The sequence below is a fragment of the Salarias fasciatus genome, chromosome 6, assembly GCF_902148845.1.
Source record: "Salarias fasciatus chromosome 6, fSalaFa1.1, whole genome shotgun sequence".
In the NCBI taxonomy this organism is placed as follows: Eukaryota; Metazoa; Chordata; class Actinopteri; order Blenniiformes; family Blenniidae; genus Salarias; species Salarias fasciatus.
The window spans coordinates 29,850,575-29,866,697 of record NC_043750.1 but is presented as its reverse complement, the minus strand read 5'-3'; the positions used below and the strand labels follow the sequence as shown (position 1 = coordinate 29,866,697).

The window sequence follows — 16,123 nt, the reverse complement described above, 5'->3', positions numbered from 1 at the left end:
AACTGAAGAGATTTTTCTATTCTGCACCATTTGGTTATGCTCATTAGCCAAGTCACGATTTACATAAAACTGGAGACCACATCCTGGGAACTTGTAGCTTGTTGTACCTTCTCTGAAAACATCTGAAACCTTTACAGACCACTTCCTGCACCTTTGGACATCACACTCTGTAGATCTGTGAATTAAATATCATTTAAACTTTTCTTTTTAATATATGCATTTCATGTTATCTAGTTTCCAAATATAAAGAACTAACTTCAGAAATGTTAGAAACTGCAAAACTGACTATTGTTTGATACACCCATAATATTAAACCTCTGACATAGTAGTAGAGCTCCTTTAGGTATGCACTCACTTCAAGTTCTATATTAAAGTTTGAATGTCCTCTTGGCCTTTTGTATTATATGAACTTGTTGACCACTTCCTGTACATTTGTAGAGCACATCCTGGAAACTCAGTCCACTTCTTGTTCATTTTTTAAGCTGCTTCCTGGACACTTACAGCCCACTTCCTGGAAACGTCTTTAAGCATCACCTTCTGTACCTTTGTAGCATGTCAATTCATTTTCATTTATTTAGCAACAAATACAAGAAAGTCATCCCAAGGCCAATTTTACAGGGAAAAACCCAACTTCCTGTAGCTGTGAACACCACTTCCTGTATAGTTGTATGCCACGTCCTGCTTGCTTCTCAAGTCTGAGCTCCAAGATTTATCATTTAATCAACTTCAGTTTTGAACATTTCTCTTACACCATTGGCAGCCACCCCCCCCCCCCCCCCCTTTCAATATACATTAAAATGTGAATGTGAAGCTGTTTTGAGGCTGAGATGTCATTGACCAACATTAAGTTAAACTATTTTGATACCACTACATGAAACAACACCTGTGACTCAAATATCAAATTCAGCTTTAAATGTTTTGACTCCTTTTTCAATGAAATAAACTGAAGAGTATGACGTTTAGAAATCATTTTCAGGATCATCTGAAATGTTTTGTGAAATCCTCACATATGAACATTTTACTGAGTCAGACTCATTTCAGCTATTAAACACATTTGTAAATTGATTCAGACCGAAGTCTTTCAAAACTGAATTTAGAATATTTTCATTTAAATAAATGAATAGCATCATGGCTTTACAGCTGGTTAATACCAGTGGATCTTGTTTTTTGGTGTTTTAACACAGAACGCTCAAAAACTTGTACTCTTATCCTCAAATAGTGTTTTGCATCACACAAAGGATTAATATTGACCACAAATCTTCCAAAGCCTGAACAGTTTTCTGCAGCCATCATTGACTGCCAATCCTGAGCTTCTTTGGGGAAAAAAAGGAAGAGAAATATAATCAATATACAAAATTTTATTAGAAAAAAAAAAAACAGAAGAAAGTCATTCTACAGACGTGTACATTAAAATTGCTGCAAACATTTTACTCGGACTACATATAAACGCTGGCAGTAAAACGACAGTAGAGAACCAGCACCAGACTCAAACATGAGCGGTGCCTCCACAAATGATAACCCGACACCCCACCGCTGTCCACCGGCCGCACAACAAGGTCAGTCCACTGTCTGATCATAACACAGGCTGAGGGGGCTCTACCATGGAACACACAAACGGGGGGTTAAACTACATGGGGGGCCCCCCCCTCACAGCAGCGCCCACTCAGCCACACAAACACAAACTGGAGTTAAGCTCAACATCACTTTCTGTCGTCAGCCAAAATGCTCAGTCGTCATCCTCGTCATCATCATCGTCGTCCTCCTCGTCTTCGTCATCATCATCGTCGTCATCGTCATCATCATCTGCCACTTCCTGCTTCTTGGCGGAGGGCCTGCCGGGACCACTTTTCTTCACATCGCCCTTCGCGGAGCCGCTTTTGCTTTTGTATGCCGCCATGTCCTGAGAAAAGAAAGAAAGAAAAAGTCTGTTACAAACCATCATCATCAAAAAGCACAAATCAAAGTCCAGGTGGCGTGCGCGCACCTTCTCGTATTTCTCCTTGAGTTTGCCAGCCTTGGCCTCATACGGCCCCTTGTCTTTGGCGCTTAACGTAGACCACTTCTCCCCGAGCTTCTTGGCGATGTCACCGATGGAGATTCCTGGATACTCCTCTTTCACTTTGGGACGGAACTCAGAGCAGAAGACGAAAAAGGCAGAGCTGCAGAGGACACAGAGACACAATTTAAACCCGCTCACACACTCCGGACCACATGGAGTTGCAGAATTACACTTACGGGGGCCTTTTGGGGGCGTTGGGATCCTTCTTCTTCTTGGCCTTCTTGGCTCCTTTAGGTGGAACGTAAGACTTCATCTCACGGTCGTAACGAACTTTGTCGTTCTTTGCCATCTCCTCGAACTTAGACTTCTCCTTTGAAGACATTGTCTAAAAACAGCAAGTTTGAACAGAGTTGAAACTACAACCACATGTGGAGAACTGCATTGTTTTCCTGAGTCAATATAACACTTTATGAACCAGGCTGAAATTATCTCAGAAGTTTACCTTCCATCTCTCGGCACATTTCTTGGAGAACTCAGAGAAGCTGACGTTCGTCCCTGGATTTTTCTTCTTGTGCTCTTCGCGACACGTCGCAATGAAGAATGCATAAGAGGAGATTTTTCCTCGGGGCTTGTTTGGATCTTTCGCCATGGTTCCAGTTGACCTGCAAATAAGACATCAAAAATAAATAACAAGCACAACAACTAACACTACCAAACATTTATCAACTTCCTCATTCCTTCAGGTGTGTTTCTGTTTTAAGCATTACACTGTGAGGCCTTCATAAAAATTTTGAAATGACAATTACCAATATATTTTCAAGACACCAGAGGTTCAGACCTTTAAATTTACCACAGAATCTTTCAGTGAATAATCTCCAGACATATTTAAACAGCCGAACAGCAGTTTTGTCTGTTTGGTGTGCTTTAATTAAGGTACACAAACACTTAAGGCCAGAAATTTAGTTATTTCAATAGTTTTCAAGCGAATACATTAAAAAAGGATACAGTTTAAACTGCTGCTCGTTGAATGTGTTCGACTATTAAGTGGAGTGCTCCCACAGTGCTGCAGTAAATGTTATTAAAGCGTAAACAGGCCGCGGCTCTCTCACTTAATCCGATTTCAGACGCGACTCCATTTTCTATCTTCCCGCCGAAACACGACTGCGCCAAATAAACTTCTCCGACACGGTGAGGCGGTTTAAAACCCCTCGTTTGAGCCCAGCGGTGAGCATTTACACGGCTGTAACTCACAAGGAAAGAAAAATGCTTATCGGCCGAGTCCGAATCGAACTTTATGGAAACTTTAAAAGGCGGGCTAAGCTCGTGTAGCGGGCTAAGCTAGCCGACCCAAATGGCGTTTCAAGCGCGTGTTGCGCACCAAGTTTTAGCCCGAGGAAAGCTTAAACCTTACCGTGCCACGCAGGATATCTTCACAACCGGACGGGTTTAATCTGGGGGTTTTTAATATATAAAACCCGACAGGACATAAACGATAGAGACGCTGTACAATAGTAGTTACTTCATTAAATGTGCATTTTACTGCTAAATGGTACAGCCGACACGTCTGCGGAACATTACAATAAACTACCGGACGAAAACCAGGACATGTCAGGAATTAAAACAATTTAAAGAACGTAAAGGGAGCGCCGTGACCCACCTTCTCCGCTGATCAGCCTGTGAAGGAGTGAATGAGGAAGAAAGAGCGACTGTTGTTGTCCGTTCTTGTGGGAGAAAAACAAGATCCTAAGCCCCGCCCCTGCGCGCCTCTGATTGGACATGATGACAACATTTACGTTCAAACGTCAAGCAAACGCTGCTGTGATTGGAGGACACACGCGGACGCTCAGACGATGTGTGTGTGCGGCAGCCGGAGGATGATTGGCTACAGCTGGGATTTAAACGAAGAGCGCGAAACGGCTCTTTGTTTGAACCAAAGAAAAGATGGCGGGTATTGTAGCCCCGCTTCTGCTGCTGCAGGCCGCGTAAACCACTCGACCCGGCCTGAACACAGTCTGCTGGCATCACATTTAATGAATGGTTTATTTCTGGACATATATAATGCAAACACCAACAAATAACATGCTTTTAAAATTACCAAGAAAGGGAATAGACTGAAGCCACTGTTGTAGTTATCCTTATTTATCCTAAATTGTATGGAATAACCTACAAGATCTGCATCTGAACATAAACCCAAAACAACAATAAACAAAACCGTAAGGGCATTCGTTTAGTCTCCTCATCAGTCTGGTCTGTAAATCTTAATTATTCTATTTTGCAGCTTTTTTGAAAGTTAACAGCAAGTTACTGAACAAGGAGAAAGGCAAGAAGAAAAACCCAAAGAATAAATAAAAAGGAGATGGAGAAGAGAAAAGAAAACTAAGTGGGATTCAACCGCGGCAAAGTTAAATTTCATGAAAGGCATAAGTACACCGAGAGGCGTCTAAAGATTGATAATGTATCAGCTGATCTGGCGTATGGGTGCAAGACCTGAATGAGACCTGATGGACTGGAGACCACAGGACCTACTTGCTTGTTTAGATGTCAGCTTTTAGTTGTACACCATCTGTTGCTGATGTACTTGTCTATCATCTGTTAGCTATTTGTCTTACCTTCTCACTTGTTTTACAATTACTGTTTACAGTTACTGTTGTTCTCTCCTCACAAATTTCTCGTCGTTTAAGCCCTGTTTTTATAATGTACTCATGTTTTAATATAGTCTTTTCAATGTTTTTCTTCTATTCCTGTTTTTTATAAAACAAAATGCCGTCTGCAGTAATGTTCTTCATTCAGCCCTCTCAGCAGTTTACCATTTTCTTTCCTTCTGTTAATGCATGAGCATGACCTGCGGCTTTTCTTTTGACTCTTTCAGTTTCTGTTTGACCTAATTGTTGATTTCATTATGCTCAGAGTTCTGCCTTTTTCTGCCTTTGTCTGTTTAAGCACTCTGTGTCTGTTTTTAAAGGTGTTGTATAAATACTGTTATTAATTTGTTTATGATGCTCTTATGGATATGAATCTGAATGTGTTGTTTCTTTTCTATTCAAGGTCACTCCCAGCGTTGAAACAATGCCCCTCTGAAGGCTTGGGTGTTGGTGTAACGTGTCGTGCACTCATATTGGTGCCCTGCTTTTCAAAATCTAAGCAACTGTATGCTGCAGAGAAATGAAGGCAGGCATAGACCAACCTGCATACTGGATTCTGCCGAGTAATGTCAACAAAGTGAAGCCTTCTCCAGGTTGTGAGATGAATTACATTTACGAATTATGAATTACAATTTACGCTGCTTCATCCAGGAAGTCCTTGGATAGAGGACTGGATGATGACACTGACATCAGGGCTGGCTTAAAGACTCATTCAAGGAAAATCAGTACATTGGCACCTGAAAGTTCTATGCAGCTCTCCATAAGGCATGTAGCAAATCTGTCGTTTTAGGTGTGGTGAGGAGTTCAGAGATCCAGTGCAGCCTATCCATGATTGAAATCTCTTGTCTCCATCCGTGACTCTACTATGGATGGATGTGGCATTATCTGTTCGTGACCGGTGCAAATGACCAGTGTAATAAAATGAGTTCCAACAGACCTCAGGTTGCTCTGAAGATTGCTTGAATTATCTGAATGTACACATTTTGGTTCAGTCACATTTAACAAAATATGTTGATCAAAAAGTGGGAACATAGTTATTAAATGATACAGAAAGTTCACCCGATCATGCCTCATAATTTTAACACATTCAAAGTGTGCATCCTCTGTACAGAGGAAAATTAAAAATCTCTCTTGAACTAAATGACTGTAGCAACGGTACTGTGGCACTGCACAGGATAAAGCTGTATGTAAGATGAGTGAACGATAACATGTACACTGTTTCAAATGGGGTTTTAACTACTTTGTAATCAGTCAAAACCCTATTTATAATCCTTATAATCCTTATAAATAAGGTTTATAAGGATTTATACTGACAACACTAGTGTAAATACCATACAATCTTCATTTCAATTTCAAATTAATCAGAAAGTGGTACTTAAATCGTACAAAAAAGAGTTTTAAGCTGTTTTGTGTTGGTTATAATGTGTTTCATGAGGCTTAGCATTACAAACATTGATGGCTCTCCTGCAGAAAGTAACATTTCAGTGAAGACTGAAGTACACCCTCCAGTCCACCAGGGGGCGAAATGCTCTGTCTTACGGCTCCAAAGGAAGGAGCAGCTGGAGAAAGGCCTGGCGGGAGTTGTAGTCCTAACAGAGGAGCCGCAGAGTGAAGTAGAGTGAAAACAACACCAGGCACCGAGTCCAAAAACCACCGGGCAGCCCCTCTTAAAGGACCCCAAAACCCGGCACACAGAGGAGCGCACAGCCCGGCAAGGTTCGGTTCGGCTCAGACTGTTCCAGGATGAGTGAGTCGGTGGACACGAGCACGCTTTGTCTCTTTGACGTGGACGGCACGCTGACAGCCGCGAGACAGGTACTGAGTGTTTTCATTTCCGCTTTATAAACGTGGAAAAGGACCAAGTCAAAGTAACTAATTACGTCCCGTATCACTCAGCATTAATCTGCCAGAGTGGAATCACTGAGCGGACAATAAATCTTCATAAATCTCTGTGCTTGTGAGTGAAATCAATGGACAGCTGACTCCGTCTTCCGGTGTGGTTGCGTCACTTTCGGTACACGTCATTACGACCAAACTGTAAGATTTGTGGATGAATCTGGCTCCTACAAAATCATTAAAAGAGTAAAAGAAATATAATTATAATTTCTACATTGCAAATTATACAGAAAAATTTAAATCAGCCATTGATGTATTCTGCTCGTTTCGGGAACGTTCTACTGAAACAGTGCCGCATTTATTTCCACTCTGTCCTCACTGCAGACTGTGAGAAACATTTTTATAATTTCGTCTGTTGTATATTATCAATCAAGCTCCATTTATATTAGAAACAATTTTCATTTGGCCATCACCAGTGTCGCAACACAAATTCGATGGAAATCAATAGTAACCCGTTGCTCTTCATGTTGCTTCATAAATTTATTTTTTTATATATAGAAAACTCTCTTTTTAACTTTTCTAGTGTAGATCAAATATTGTTTGAAGTTTATAAATTTCTCTATAAATCATAAGACCTTGAAGTCTTTGCAGATCTGTGCCTGATATAAGATTGCTGCATTACACAAGTATAATTTGCTGATGGCACAAACATATTCGCTTCACATCAGTATCCATACTTGAATAAACCATAAATATCGAACTTGTGAAAGTAGACACCTGGTTAAGATGCGACAAACTTTTTGTAAATATCGATTTAAAAAGCTACATTGTGTTTCATACTCAAAATACAACTGATACTAAGCAAATTTCTCTAAACATAAATGGAGATTATATTGACTGGGTCAGCTCTACTAAATTTCTGGGGGTCTTCATCGATGAGTTTCTCAACTTCAAATGTCAATTCGTCAAACTAACAAAAAAAAAAACAGTCTAAATGTGCTGCTTTATTCTTTAAGCTCTGACATTTTCTCTGCTCTACTCACCCTGTAGGAAAATTAATTTGAGCCCCACTTACATTATTGCAATGTCATTTGATGTAACACATTCCCCACCCCTTTAAAATAGTAAGAGGCACTCAAAAAAAGAGTGCATTATCATGGTCTGAGTTGAATCCTCCAACCATTCACTCACACCCTGCATTCACACAGGCTTCCTGATGTTCCCTTGATTTCTCCCATCCAGGTACTGACCACACCTGACTTAAAAAAAAAAAAGATCTGATACTGATCTCCCTTATCAACCCTGACTTTTAGTATATGTTAGGTTATACTATGTTTTTATATAGCAGCACATCAGTTGTTGCTTTGTTAATGTCTTCTTATTTGTGTAAAAACTCTTAGTGCAAATAAAGTTGTTTTTTAAACAATGAAAATATAATTATAAAGTAATATAAATAAGATTCTAAAGATTGATATGTTTGATGAATGGAACAAATAACAGAAATATTTCATTTCTAAACATCCCAAAAACAACATGGCAAAGTTCTGAACCTTTCATTGCAGCTATTTATTTATTATAATACATTTTCAACTACAGGTTTCTAATAACACTTTGTATTGTATATAGCTGATTTAAAAAAGTTCACTCAGAAACACTGAGTGCATTTCTATTTTCCCTCCAGTGAAGCAGCTCAGTCAGTCCTAGAACATGTGTGCAGGACGTGTGGACCGTTACCACATTTCCTCTGATTGTGTGCAGCGAGCAGTGTTTCCTGAACCGCCTGCCAGCTGTGATCTCTGGGTAGCTGTTTGAAAACAGCAGGACGTCACATCCTCAGAGGGGTTAATATGTTCACATGTTGATGCAACACGTAAAAAATGGATCATTTAATGTTCGGTAGCTTCACTAAGACACAATCACAACCACAGGGAGCAGCCAGGGTTCTGTTGTAGATTTAACAGGAAGTCAGGGAAGAGAAGCTGATATTGGGGTGATGTGATCCCTTCTGCCAGCCTCGCAGATGCTTGGGGACAAATGTTCAATCGAAACCACTGCGTCTGCATATGTATTGTGCACGCTGTTTCATCACTGTGTGTGTGTGTGTGTGTGTGTGTGTGCAGTGTGTGACTCCTGACATGGCCGAGTTCCTGCAGAAGTTAAAGACTCGGGTTCGAGTGGGGGTGGTGGGGGGGTCGGACCTGGTGAAGATAAAGGAGCAGCTGGGAAACGATGGTGAGAAGCAAACGCACACACACACACACACACACACACACACACAGAGTCAGCATCTTTACATTTACAGCACACCCAGTGGTGCCTGTGTGTGTGTGTGTTTGTGTGCAGTGATTCAGAAAATGGACTACGTGTTTGCTGAGAACGGCTTGGTGGCCTATAAGAACGGAGAGCTTGTCTCTGTCCAGGTAAGACTGACCACGCCCTGACCCCCCCGACTCCCCCCCGACCCCACCCTGACCCCACCCTGCCCCACCCTGACCCTGCTGACTCAGTCCTCTGTCTGTCTCAGTCCATCCAGGCTCACATGGGAGAAGAGCTGCTGCAGGATTTCATCAACTTCTGTCTCAACTACATGGCCAAGATCAAGCTGCCCAAGAAGAGGTGAACACTGCCTCACTTCCTGTTTGTACTGATGTTTTCTCACAGTAGAGGGTGTTAAAGTAACTAACAACATTGGCAGACGACAGACAGATTACAGATCGCTCTGTCTTGTGTCGCCCTCCAGAGGAACCTTCATCGAGTTTCGCAACGGGATGCTGAACGTGTCGCCCATCGGCCGCAGCTGCACGCAGGAGGAGAGGAATGAGTTCTACCAGCTGGACCAGGTGAGGCCTTCACACCGTAGAGTGGGAGGGACGGGAGGAGGACGAGGGGAGGAGAGGAGGAGGACGAGGGGAGGAGAGACATGTACTGATGCGAAGTGTGTCTGGTTGACAGAAGGAGAAGATCCGTGAAAAATTTGTGTCGGTGTTGAAGGAAGAATTCAAAGGAAGAGGATTGACTTTCTCCATTGGTAATACACACACGCACGTGCGCACACGCACACACAGCCACACACAGTCTCACTCTCTACCTCGCTCTCTCTCTACCTGCAGGAGGACAGATCAGCTTCGACGTGTTTCCTGACGGCTGGGATAAAAGATACTGTCTGAGCATCGTGGAGAACGACAAATACTCCACCATCCACTTCTTTGGAGACAAAACCAAACCTGTGAGTGTGTGAAACACACAAACACCAGCAACCAGAAATAATAATAATATTGAAAACCTTTCACCTTTTACATCAAATGAGTTTAGAATGCTTCACAAAGAAAAGAGAATTGAGAGAAATAAAAACAAAAAAACCCACCAGAGCAGTGATAATGAAGATAAACTACAGTAAATCAAATGTAAAAACCAGTCGATTCTTCAGACAAAAGGGTCTCAGATACTTCTTCAAGTTCCTCAAACTGTTTTTGATTCAGGGAGGAAACGACTACGAGATCTACAGTGACCCCCGGACCGTCGGACACGAGGTCACGTCTCCCCAGGACACCCGCCGCATCTGTGAGGAGCTTTTCTTCTCCTGAGCGACGAAGAGGAGGAGGAGGAACCGTCCGTCCTGCAAAACCTGGAAATGTGTTGACGATTGCGGTGTTGAATAAACACCTTTGGTTGGACTTGAACCAGATAAAGAGGAGGAGTTTCTTGCACTAATGTGGCTTTTTTCATTCATCAAGTGTTTCTCTGGTTTTCTCTGCAGAAACCTGAGAGTTCAGAACTCTCGCTTAAGTTTCTGTTCAATAAAGTCACACAAGTGAAGCTCGACTCAGAGTTTAGTGGCAGTTAAACTGAAGTTTACCACCTGAAATACAAGATTTGAATGTATATGGGAAAAAATCCAGTAAAAAAACGGTGCAAAGTTTGAATTTTATGAATTTGGTCGTCTGTGGTTGTAAATAAACAGGAAGAAGGAAAATACTCGAGTTCCTGTTGTCTTTCTGTCATCTCCAACCAGTCTCATCTGACCCAATGAGGCATTTTATCCAGAGATCACTGGACTTTGTTTCTCACTAAATATTAATTTTCAAATATATAAACACTAAATCAAAAAGTCATCTCAAAGCAGCTATAGAAAAACCCAATTCCACATGAAAAAGCAGAGGAAATGGTGAAAGAGAGAGACAGTGTTCATGAAAAGCATTCTAGCTGGGTAATATGGGACTAACAGCTCTTTACATACGAGCTGACTGCAGGTGAATTTCACACCTGGACACACACACACACACACACACACACACACCTGGACCGTCCATCGCAGTCCCTCAGTCCACATTTACGTTTCATATCAGGACTGTAAACGTCTGTGACGAACCACACTACAGAATGTGCTGAAAGTTCACTGAGTTTTCATTCCTCAGTCAATCCAGGACAACCGTGTCCTCATCCAATATGGCGGACACACCGCAGAGGTCAGTGATGTGCCTGATTCCGACACCGCCCTTACGCCTCCTGCTAGTCGGTTTCTTTTGCTCTGCTGTGATTTTTATTGCAAACAGGTTTTTTAGGCATTTTATTAAACTGAGATGCAGAAAAAAAGGGAATATTAGTATGAAATTTTATTAATAAATCCTTAATTTCTCTGTCCGTCAACACTCAGTTTTTTCTCCGTTTGCAGACGAGACGTTTGAGTCCTCCGACAAAATAATAAATTAGAGTTTCTTGGCGAACTTCCTGCGGGAGTGAAACTGCTGCGTTTTGCTCTTGATGGATTTGACGAGCAGCGACACGCTGGGATCCATCGCCGCCTTCTTCGCCGTCGGAGCCTCCTGCTCCGATCCCTGCTGCGCCCCGGCCTCCTGCGGTGTGGGCGTGGCCTTGCTCGGTGTGGGCGTGGCCTTGCTCTTTGTGGCCGTGGCCTGCTGTGCCCGGCGGCGCTGTTTCTCGGCCACGATGCTCTGAGTGGATTTGGTCTTCCTGAAGCTCGGATGCGACGGATCCAGATTGAAGAGGTGAGACGTGAAGAGGGCCTGAAACCGGGAGTCTGACACGTCCACCTGCAACGCAACGGCAACAGCATCAGTAAAGAGAACGCCGGCACCACACTGCCCCCTCAGGTGCCGGTGAGAACTGCGGCAGTGACCTGGAAGCGGTCCTCTTCCTCTTGCGCCTCCTGCTCTCCTCGCTTCTTAAGCAGCTTCTTCTTCTTCTTCTTGCTCAGGTTTTGCTGCTCCACGATCTTGTCGTAGTTGAAGTGTTTGTGCTGGTCGTCCTCGTCGTCGTCCATCAGCAGCGCCATCTCAGCCTGCACACACACACACACGCACACACACACTGAGTGTGCTGCCATATTTATGTTAGTGTTTATCAACTCACTGAATCCTCAGACCTTCTGTTTCTGCAGCTGCTCTTCATCCTCAGCCGAGCGCTCCTCCTTCTCCTGCTGCAGCTTCTGTTTCTTTTTCCGCCCTACACACACACACACACACACACACACACACACACACACACACACACACACACACACACACACACACACACACACACACACACACACACACACACACACACACAAACACACAAACACACAGTTTCTTGGTCAGAGAAACAATGAGCGCTGGGGCAGACTGAAGCCGGACACATTTTCAGCCGTGTGGAGGAGATAAAAAGTGACCTGTGCCTCGGAGTTCCTCAGAGAAGAAGGGGTCGCTGAGGTCGACGTCGTCGGGAAGCTCGTCGTCGCTCAGAACGTCGTCCTGATCGGCTCGCTGAGGCCACAGAGACACAGCGGTCAGACCGAACCACCGACTCGCAGCACGAGCGCAGCGGTTTGTCACGTCACACCTGGCCGAGCTCACCTTCCTTTCACTCTTCTTCTTCTTCTGTTTGTCTTTCTTCTTCTGCAGAAACTCCTCCCATGGCGTCTGCTGCTCCTTGACCTCGAGTTTCTTCTTCACCAGCCGCTCTGTCGTCTCCTTCAGGCCTGAGCAGGAACGGCAGGAACGCCGCAGTGAGCGTGCATTCTGACAGAAGAGCCCCTCCCCCCACCACCTCCGCCTCCTACCTGGGACCCAGCTGATCTCCATCTCCATGTCTCTGTCCTCCTTCTTCTCCTTGTTCTGGAGGTCTTTGAGGAGCTCTCTGTACCTGGAGATCTGCTCCTCGCTCTTCTTTTTCTTCTTCTCCTCTTTGTCTTCTCCCTGACCTTCGGCCCTGCCGCTGTCGTCTTCCTCCTCCTCCTCTTCCTCCTCCTCGCTGGAGGAGGCCAGGTAGGCCTTGAAGTCCATGTCGAGCAGCTCGTCTTTGTTGAACTTCCGATTGAGGGCACTGACGCGTTCGTGGTCGGTTTCATCCCACGTGAGCTGGACCTGAAGAAGAGGAGGGGGAAGAAGAAAAAGTCGTCAGAAGGCTGAAGGAGAAACAAGAACTGTCAGCTGATCCCTGGAGACCGAAACACTTTGGTGAGCCAGTTTTTCGGCTCTAATTTCATTAATTGCTTCTATAAAACCACTTTAAAATATTTTCTTTTAAATTTTTTTCACTAATTTCTTGGATATCGGCCAAACTGGAGCTTTTTGTGGCCCAGTTTCGACCCAGGGGCCTTATGTTTGACACACCTACCTTAAAATAAAATCACATATTTTTGTTACTTGTTACTGGTCCCTCCACATGTGAGGCCCCGAGGATGCAGCCCAGGTCAGCGTGTGCGTCAATCGGCGCCTGGTCACGCTCCACCGATGTGACGCTGGTGTGTGTGTGTGACGGCGGCGCTCTGGTGGTGTTTCTGAACAAGAACGAGAGGATTGTGGGAGTCGACCCACCTTGGAGGTCGCCGTGGCGGACGAAGTGAAGAGTTTGGGCTCGTATAAAGACACGTTCACGTCTGACGCCGCGTCTCGGGGCTCCTCGTCAAACGTCACGTCGTCAGGGATAAAACTGTCACATGAAAGGTTAAAGGTCATTTAAAGGCAGTCACAGACTCTGCAGCAGGTGAATCCTGTGTGGGGAGTCCGTGTGTGTCCACACACACACACACACAGTGGGCGGTGTGGCGCTCCTACCGCAGGTCCAGGACGGAGCAGCTGCTCTCGTACTCGTAGCCGTCACATTCCTCGTAGATGCGGGCGGCGGTGTTGACGGAGTCGCACTCCAACACGGCGTAGAAATACTTCAGGCGCTTGAACTGGTAGTCTCGCATCTTTTCTCTGTAAACTCTGAGAGGAGCAAACGAAACAAAGCAGCTTCTACTAAACAGCTCTGAAAGCCATCAAAAACGTTTGTCCTGCGTCAGGATTCTTGTAGAATCACAGTGAGGGAGGAGTCTGTAATCGGACGACCTCCGGTTCAGCGCCTCTCTCCTCCTCACCTCTCCTCCTCGTTGTCATCCTCTGAGTCGTCGGGTATTGCCTTGAGCTCCGGTGGACCCTTCGTCTCCTCCTCCTTCAGCCTTTCTTTTCCAAACTGTGAAGGGTAGATCTAGACAACAGTACCCACAATGCACTGCTGTTAGTCTCTGTGCTGTTGTTTAGCTTCTCCTCTGTGAGTGTGTGTGCAGGTTTACCTTCACTGACAGCACAGCGCCTCCTTTCGGACAGAAGGAGTTGAACAGGACCAGCAGGTCTTTGGCCTTCATTCGATCCCAGTCCATGTTACAGACCGCCAGACGCACAGACACCTGACACACACACACACACACACACACACACAAAACCAGGCTATGTTGACCCTGATTTGGTTTGGACTTCAACAATTCAGAAAAGCAGGTATAAAAATGTTTTAACAAATTCGTCAGTTCTAACTTCTGTGACAATGAGAGAGTTTTGAAGCGAGGCGATGGCCGTGACACTTCAGACCTGCAGGGAGTGTTAACTTGTTGAATTTTGTGCGGCCTGTCGACTCCACGCTCGAACCTGTTGGCAGAATCTCACCTCATCGCTCCGCGGAGCGTCTTTGCACAATTCGCCCCAGTCGTGTTCGATTTCCTCTTCCTCTTTCCTCAAGATGTCGTCCACCTCGTCTTCATCGTCTTCGTCCGAGCTCGTCTCCACGTTGCCTTTCCCTCGGGCCAGATCAGGTTCGCTGTCCTCAGACTCATCGTCACTGATTTCCTCCTCGCTGCTTCCTCCCGCGCCAAACTGCTGCTGCTCCTCATCCTCCTCTTCTTCTTCTTCCTCCTCCTCCTCCTCCTCGTCGTCGTCGTCGTCATCATCATCATCATCATCATCATCTAGGGAAGAGAGGAAGAGAGTTGCTGCTGATACACTGAATTCATTTCTGTGAATAAACACTGAACCACTGGATCCTTACACAGCAGCAAAGTAACCAGGAAGTGGGAGGAGTCACATTCCAGGAAATAAACAAACAGATGCTTGAAGTGCTGGACACCAAAACTGGAACAGTATCTCCATTATTCATGATCACACAGTATTGTTATTGTGTTTGTGTAGTTCACCAGGGTTCAAAACCTTGGAAATGCATGGATTCATTCCTGAAATAGAGTCTGAGTGTGTCTGAGAGAATGTTATCGTTCCTGTCGAAATACTGGAAACACATATTTGAAAAAACTTGTCTCACCCTCAACTTCTCCTTTCCCATCATGAATTGGTGCTCTGCTCTGCTTCACTTTGCTCTTCTTGTCCTTCTCCTGGTCTTCCTCCTCAGAATCAGACACTTGGTAGAAGCGCTTCAGGTCATCGGTGGAGCTGTGGTTGATAGGGCGGCCCCGCTTGTCCACGGTGTAGGTGGTCTTGAAGCGGCGGTCGTGAAACATGGACTTGAAGCGCCGGTCGATCGTCACTTTACGCTCTCTGTCAGGCATTTCCCAGAACCGAGGGTCCTTCTGCACCCGAAGGAACCGCTCGTCCCCCGCTGATCTCTTGTTGGATGCCATCACGACACCTACAACAACACAGACAACCAAAACACTGAGTGGTAACCAGAGCCTGACACACAGGCATTGAGTGTCACATTCAGGCTGTGATTCTACACAGACACTCAACCTTAAAAAAAAAAAAAAATAAATAAATAAATTAAGTGAGATGTAATATCTACATATTCAAAGACAAGATAACATGGAATAATTTAGTTATCATAGCAGCAAAACGTAACGTGATGAATGTAATTCAATGAACTCTAATGTCTTGCTGGAATGTGATGGAATGGCATATATTAAATAAATTGTGACATGATGGAACGTAATGTCTTGAGTTGCACTGTAATGAAACTGTAATAAGATGAAATGTACCGTATTAAATTGTAATTTGATAAATCTGACATTAATTGTAATGGGGTCAAATTTGAAACCTTAAAATTTAACGCGATGTAACCTATAGAACTGGAACGCGATAGAAAGGAGCGTGAACTCAGTAGTAACAGCAGGCTCGGGCTCTGTTTACGTCTCCCGCTCACAGCGGCTCCTCGGCCGCAGGGAGCCGCCGTCTGGAGCTCGGAGCCGCTGGAGGAGCTCCGGGTCCCGGCAGAGGGGGGGCAGACCTGGGCTGAGGCACACGGTGCGTTTCTTTCTTTTTTATTGTTATTATAGATTAAAAATAAAAACTTTACCTGCACGCAGCTCTCTGTACACACGTGTTTTCCCAGTGTGCACCTCGGGTTGATCTCCCGGGAGCCCCGCCTGTTTCGGTCTACGGACAGC

At 44.6% G+C, this 16,123-nt stretch overlaps 3 protein-coding genes across 3 annotated transcripts; 1 reads left to right on the top strand and 2 right to left on the bottom strand.

Moving 5' to 3' along the window:
- Positions 1–1,370: 1,370 nt before the first annotated feature.
- On the bottom strand, positions 1,371–3,760 carry LOC115390737 (high mobility group protein B2-like). Its single transcript, XM_030094726.1, has 5 exons — positions 3,657–3,760; positions 2,502–2,661; positions 2,236–2,384; positions 1,985–2,159; positions 1,371–1,900 (listed from the first exon to the last, which is right to left on the bottom strand). Exons 2-5 carry the CDS (start codon positions 2,646–2,648, stop codon positions 1,727–1,729), a joined length of 645 nt encoding a protein of 214 aa, XP_029950586.1. The 5' UTR covers positions 2,649–2,661; positions 3,657–3,760; the 3' UTR covers positions 1,371–1,726.
- Positions 3,761–6,229: 2,469 nt separating this feature from the next.
- LOC115390333 (phosphomannomutase 2-like) lies at positions 6,230–10,446 on the top strand. Its single transcript, XM_030094163.1, has 8 exons — positions 6,230–6,456; positions 8,598–8,709; positions 8,821–8,897; positions 9,002–9,093; positions 9,218–9,317; positions 9,430–9,505; positions 9,588–9,703; positions 9,957–10,446. The coding sequence occupies exons 1-8, from the start codon at positions 6,385–6,387 to the stop codon at positions 10,059–10,061; spliced, it is 750 nt and encodes a 249-aa protein (XP_029950023.1). The 5' UTR covers positions 6,230–6,384; the 3' UTR covers positions 10,062–10,446.
- Positions 10,447–11,144: 698 nt separating this feature from the next.
- LOC115390779 (ESF1 homolog) lies at positions 11,145–16,098 on the bottom strand. The gene is made up of 13 exons (XM_030094777.1): positions 16,033–16,098; positions 15,046–15,369; positions 14,400–14,698; positions 14,033–14,146; positions 13,838–13,947; positions 13,533–13,685; positions 13,293–13,407; positions 12,536–12,839; positions 12,330–12,454; positions 12,146–12,239; positions 11,861–11,940; positions 11,615–11,776; positions 11,145–11,528 (listed from the first exon to the last, which is right to left on the bottom strand). Exons 2-13 carry the CDS (start codon positions 15,359–15,361, stop codon positions 11,184–11,186), a joined length of 2,217 nt encoding a protein of 738 aa, XP_029950637.1. The 5' UTR covers positions 15,362–15,369; positions 16,033–16,098; the 3' UTR covers positions 11,145–11,183.
- Positions 16,099–16,123: the final 25 nt, after the last annotated feature.